The sequence below is a fragment of the Nicotiana tabacum genome, chromosome 24, assembly GCF_000715075.1.
Source record: "Nicotiana tabacum cultivar K326 chromosome 24, ASM71507v2, whole genome shotgun sequence".
NCBI classification, from domain to species: domain Eukaryota; kingdom Viridiplantae; phylum Streptophyta; class Magnoliopsida; order Solanales; family Solanaceae; genus Nicotiana; species Nicotiana tabacum.
In genome coordinates, this window is record NC_134103.1 from 16,694,400 (window position 1) to 16,701,233 (window position 6,834).

Sequence of the window (6,834 nt, forward strand, 5' to 3'; positions counted from 1 at the left end):
CATAAGCAACCAAAGCTTTTAAGGTGTGAGTAGGTTGGTTTTCTGTTATAAAGAAGCTCAAAAGAGCATTTATTTTTTAGGACTATGGAGGGTAATCTGTTTATCAGATAGGTGTGTCACGACCCAGAACTCCCACCTTCGGGATCGTGATGGCGCCTAATATTTCACTTGCTAGGCAAGCCAACGTTAGAATAGTTCTTAGCCATTTTTAATAATTCAAATTAACTGATACTGAGTAAACTGAAATAGAATTGAAATAAAGTGAGAAAAACCAAAATAACTGCAATATCTAGATACAATCCCAAAACTTGTGTTACAAGTGCACGAGCGACTAGAATAATACAGATAATGGTCTGAATGAAAGTAAAACTGTCTGAAATAAAATAAACAACTAGGATAAGGTAGAAGGAGACTTCAGGGATGCGAACACCGAGAAAATATACCTCAAGTCTCCGTTAGGTAATCAATTCGAACAATCTACTGACCGCTGCTAGGACCGACTCCAAAATATGTACAAGAAGTGCAGAGTATACTATGAGTACAACCGATCCCATGTACTCTGTAAGAGCCGAGCCTAACCTCAACGAAGTAGTGACGAGGCTAAGGTGGGTCACTTACAATAAACTGTACGCAGTATAATAATAATAACACGAAAGAAACGCAGGAAAAATAAGGCAGTTAACTCATGGAAATAAGCGCAATCCTCAAAATCAGTAAAACCAGAAATATCATTCCTCAGAATCTCGTACGAAAACATTGAAAGCTAATACAATGCACAATGAATACCAAACACACAATCCGTTGCCTTGCGCAACCCGATCCCACCGTACAAACACAATTCTCCCTTATTTCACCATATCAATATGAAGAATAACATGTAAAATTTATTGCGGCACAACCCAATCCCACCATATAATCAGCATCAATATCACAATCCTCCCTTATTTTACCATATCAAAATCACATGTAAAATCCGTTGCGGCGTGCAACCCGATTCCACCATATCAATATCAATCCTCCCTTATTCCACTTGTTGCGGCGTGCAACCCAATCCATAAATAAAATTAATAAATGTAAGCAATTCAACATCTCAATTCACAAGAATCTCGACAATTAATGAATATGAAAACAAGCCATAAAGCGACCTCGAACAAAATCAAGGATTACTACAATTAATACAAAGCAACAAGACAAGTCAAATATATAACAATTAAAGTGTACAAGTAAGACAATTAAGTCAAGTATCAATTAATCAAGGAAGCATGAAATAAAGAAATATTTTAATATGAGAGAAATAAGTGACAAGTAGCAAGTTAGGTATAGGAAGCAATTAAAGCATGTAACAATTAAGACATGGAATAAAATAAGTAATGAAATATGGGAAAGCATGGAAAAAAGTATTTTGACGGTGTATATACACTCGTCACCTCGTATATACGTCGCTACACATGTAATTCACATAGATCATAACTCAAGGGTTCCTAATTCCCTCAAATCAAGGTTAAACCCAACAGTTACCTCGCTCCGCAAACAAATCAAAGCTCAACCGAGGCCCTTTCTCTAAAATTTACCTCTAAACCAATCGAATCTAACCAAAATCGACTCAATAACATCAAACAATGCTAGAGAAATCATTTACAATACATAAAGTTAAGATCTTTACACTTTTCTCAACAGTCAACAAAAGTCAACCCCATGCTCGCTTGGTCAAAACTCGAGATTCGGACTAAAATTCAATTACCCATTCACCCCTAGCCCGATTATGTAATTAGTTTCGATATCCGACCTCAATTTTGAGGGCCAAATCTCAATTTTACAAAATCCACCCAATTCTTTCCAAATTCCTAATTTTCTACCATGAAAGAACATAGATTAAGGTTAGAAACTAATGGGTGTTGATGAAAATGGAAGAAAACGAGTTAAAGTACACTAACCTATGAAGTGGTGGTGATATTTCTCTTTAAAATCGCCTCTAGGCCAAGCTCTAATGAAAATATGGTGAAAAATGGGTGAAATTCTGTCTTTGGGATATTTAATAGACTGGGCGTCAGGTGTTCATCGCGTTCGCGGGATACCTGACGCGTTCGCGAATAGCACTTCCCAGATGGCCATTGCGATCGCGACAAAATCTACGTGTTCGCGTAGTCTTATCCCATCTTGCCGTCGCGTTCGTGACCTTGGGCTCGCGTTCGGGTAGAGTAAATGTTCCATTCCCAGTAACCCCCCTCCTATCACTACACGTTCGCGGAGGAAAGGCCGTGTTTGCAAAGGGTAGACCCCCCACTGCTCCACGTTCGCGTCCATCTGCTCGCCTTTGCGATGGGAAATTCCTCCCCAGTCCCAAACTCTTCGCGATCGTGGGTGTATCTTTGCGATCACGAAGAAGAACACACTAGGCACTAGCAGACTCCAAAAACCAACAATGTTTCTAAGTTCAAAATGGTCCATAGCCTATCCGAAACTCACCTGAGCCCCTCGGATTCCAAACCAAATATGCACACAAGTGTAATAACATTATTCAAACTCGCTCGTATGATCAAAATATCAAAATAACACCTAGAACTATGAATCAGATACCAAAGCAATTAAAATTTTCAAAGAAACTTAAGAACATGAAATTTTACAACCGGACATCTGAATTATGCCAAATCAACTCCATTTTGAACCAAATTTTGCAGACAAGACATAAATACATAAATGGACCTATACCAAGTTCTGAAACCAAAAGAATCCAGTAGCAACAAAATCAACCTACGGTCAAACTTAGGAATTCTTTAAACCTTTAAATTGCTAGTTTTCAACAAATTATGTTAAATCAAGTTAGGAACTTCCGAATTCAATTTCGAGCATACGTCCAAGTCTCAAATCACGATACGGATCCACCAAGACTATCAGAACACATATCCGGGTTGTTTATATAAAAACGTTGACCATAGTCAACTTAAATGAGTTTTAAAGTACAATTTTATATTTTCATCAATTTTCTCATAAAACCTTTCTAGAAAGGACACAGGATGCGCATGCAAATTGAGGAAGGCTAAACAGAGCTATTCAAGGGCTCGAACAACAGAAATAAAGGATAAAACTATAAATGATCTATCGGATCATCACAAGGTGGCAGTTAGGATACACTCTCCCAATATCTCATTGGTAATTTGGATTGATAAAGTAAGGCCCTAGCAGTTTCTAGTAGATATTTGTATTTTCTTTCTAGCACACCATTCTGTTATGGTGTGTATGGGCAGGTTTTATGGTGAATTATGCCTTTGTCTTGAAAAAGTATCATGGCCTCACTATTTATAAATTTCAACCCATTATCAGATCTAACAGCTTTGACTGAAGAGTTGAACTGGTTTTCAATCATAAAAATGAGGGCTTTAATGGCTTGAAAGGTGTTGCTTTTACTGCTCAGAAGGTGTGTCCAGGTTGATCCGCTAGATTCATCAATCATGGTAAGAAAATATTTGTAGTTATCATGTATGGCTATGTGATAGTGGCCCCATAAGTCTATGTGTAAAAGTTAAAAGGTTTTGGTAGTGGATGATGTTTCTGGGAAAATGGTAGTTTTGTCTGCCTTGCGATGGGGCAGGCCGAACAGAGAAAAGGTTGTTTGGGAGAAAATTTAATAGGTATGGTAGAGATCCTTCTCATTCTCACCAAGGGTACATGACCTAGTTTGTTATGCCACAGATGTTCAACGTTGTCCCCATGATGCAATAGATGACAGAAAAGAATTCATACCAAAGGAGGAGTCCGTTTTACTACTTGAATGAAGGCTATCTACATTGTTGAGTGAATGCGGTGATTTATTTACAATTGACAATGAAATGTAAAGGCAAATTGTGACTCTCTCCTCTATTTAGAATATCAACTAATGCAAAAAAGCAGGAATGAGAATAAAGAGTGGCAGAAATAGAAGATATACTAGACTCTGGACAATTGTGATACATTGAGCATAAGAAGTACAATCACCCCTTGCTTTACCAATCTCCAAAGGCCTCTTCATTATAATGGCCTGCATCATACAAAGATATTTGTTGAAATTAACTATGAAATTGAGGTGGTCTGTTAAAGAGTGAATAAAGATGAGGTTGTACTTGAAACTAGGTACATACAACACTCTGACTAAAGTTAACATTGGACCAAGAAATGCATCCCCAATTTTTGTCACTTTCACCCTATATCTATTAGGTAATGTAACTAGAAAAGGATAAGATAAGGTTCTAATGTTATTCAGAAAAGATTTTCTATAGGTCATGTGATTTGAAGCCCCAATATCTAATATCCACAAGTCAATAACTAATTTAGAGCATTTACATACAGTGGTCTCAACAATCTCTTTATAAGTAGAATAAGCTAGAATACATGTCAAGTTTGTAGCTCAACAAGCTATGTTATTTGAGCTTTCCCCTATTTTTCTTCCTGGAAATTTCTCCAACAGGCTGAGTAGTTGATTGTATCGCTCCTTTGTCAAGTGCTGAAATCCTTGATCATGAGTTACACCTTCAACCACTTCACATTCTGTATGAACATTTGTAGCAGATGTTGTATTCCTCCCTTTTATGAACTTGAAATCCAGTGGAAAGCCATGTATTCTGTAGAAATTATCCCTGGTGTGCCCTGGCTTTTTGCAGTAGTCACAAAAATTGAGACTTGGCAAGTGGATTGCTTGGCTTGTTCGAATTGTATGAGTTGTGGGCAGTACCATTTTCTCTTTGATTGCAATTTCTCCTAAACTTGTTATTCCCAGGTTCATTTACATTCAATGAAGAGACTCCATAACCAATTTGTTTCTTGGCCCGACTTCTCTATGCTTCTCTTCTTGAATGAGAATGGTAAAGGCTTGTGATATACTGGGTAGTGGATTCATCATAGGTATGTTGCCTCTCACTACTGTGTAGACTTCGTTTAAGCCCATTAGGAACTGAATCAACCTTCGATTATGCTCAACCTTGTGCATGTTAGCCTTTGCTCCACAAGTACATTGACAATTGCACTGCGCATATGCATTCAGGTTATTCAATTTCTCCCAAAGTCTTTTTATTTCTGTGTAATGCCGTGTGATGTCCAAAGCCCCTTGGCTAAGGTCGTTAATTTCCTTCTGCAATTGATACAAATTTGCTCCATTAGTTTGATCATATCTATCTTCTAGTTCTTGCCATAATTTCTTGGCATCACCGACATATTGTAGACTATCAGTTAGGTCTTTTGAAAGTGAGTTTAGGATCCACGATGTGACCATGTCATCCCATCGAGCCCACTGATCATAAGTTGTATCATCAGTATTAGGTTTCTTACATTTTCCCGTAATGAATCCAACCTTGTTTTTCATCGATAATGCTCTGAGAACTCCTCTTCTCTAAGATCTATACCCAGTTCCATTGAAGGCAACATGTACCAGTGTCGTTCCGGCACTCTCCGACGGGTGCATGCACATCGGGTTAGTCGATTCCAAATTTTTGGTCGTATTCTGAGTTTCCTTATCTACGGCCATCGATTGAGGACGAATTCTAGAAGACTAGAAGAATTAATTTTTGAATTTTAGGAGAAATCAAAAAATTTCAAAACCCTAGCAGCGAACTGTGAAATGTAGATTTTGATTTTTGCAAAACTAAAAACTGAGATTGAGTGATGAGATTTGACGAAAATGAAGAGAACACCGATGAAAAATTCGAGTTGTGCTTTGATACCATGTCGAGATTGTAACTAAAAGGATGAATCAACCTCCATTGAAGGTTGAGCTTGAGCTCTCATCGTGAGAGAAGAAGAAGCTTCTGGATAGAAAATGAAATTGGGGAAAAATAGTGTACTTTCCTATTCAGTTGAAGTAAGACTTATACACGCGAGAAAAGAGAGTAAGTAACTACTAATTACTAAACTACCCATGTAACTAACTCAACTACTAATCTCCTAAGTCTAGTAACTAACTGATATCAATATAACATAAATAAAACCAACTACACTTGATAATAATCGATAATCTCAATAAAAATGAATACAAAGGGGGATTCAACTCGACAGAAGTGCATGTTAGAAGAAAAGAGGAAATTAAGTGTAATGACTCAATCGGGCATTTTAACTTTTAGAACCCCGTTCTCTAAAAATAAAACTTCCCGTAGGTGCTTGTAATGATTTATGACTTGCGGGGATGGTTGGTTCTGGATTTGGAAGTGTTTGGGGTGAAACCGGAACACTTGGTTCCTTAAGTTGGCCTTAAAGTGCTAAGTTTGACTTCGGTCAATATTTTTAGAAAACGACCCCGGAATAGAATTTTGATAATTCCAAGAGCTCCGTATGGTGATTTTGGACTTAGGAGCGTGTTCGAAATTTTATTTGGAAGTCCGTAGTTAAATTAGGCTTGAAATGGCTAAAAATAAGAATTTAAGTTTGGAAGTTTGACCGATGAGTTGACTTTTTGATACTGGAGTCGGATTTGATAGGTTCTGACATCGAACCTAGAAGTTGAAAACTCTTAGTTTCATTAAGCTTGAATTGGGGTATGATTCATGGTTTTAGCGTTGTTTGATGTGATTTAGAGGTTCAACTAAGTTCGTATGATATTTTAGGACTTGTTGGTATATTTGTTTGAAGTCCTGAGGGCCTTGGGTGAGTTTCGGATGGTTAACGGATTAAAAGTTAGACTTAAAAAGCTGCTGCAATTTTCCCTTCTGCTGTATATTCTAGGCTGTGATCGAGTCCCAGATTGAACCCAGATATCGAGCCCACGATCGAGGCCTGAGTCGAAGCCAGGGACGAGGCTCAGTATCGAAGCCACGATCGAAGGTCCAGCTCGAGGGCCAGGATCAAGACCCAAGATCGAACATGATCGAGGCC

General features: G+C 38.0%; 1 protein-coding gene across 1 annotated transcript; it reads right to left on the bottom strand.

Moving 5' to 3' along the window:
* Positions 1-4,762: 4,762 nt before the first annotated feature.
* Positions 4,763-5,332, bottom strand: LOC107765351 (uncharacterized). The gene has a single exon (XM_016583990.2). The coding sequence runs from the start codon at positions 5,330-5,332 to the stop codon at positions 4,763-4,765; it is 570 nt and encodes a 189-aa protein (XP_016439476.2).
* Positions 5,333-6,834: the final 1,502 nt, after the last annotated feature.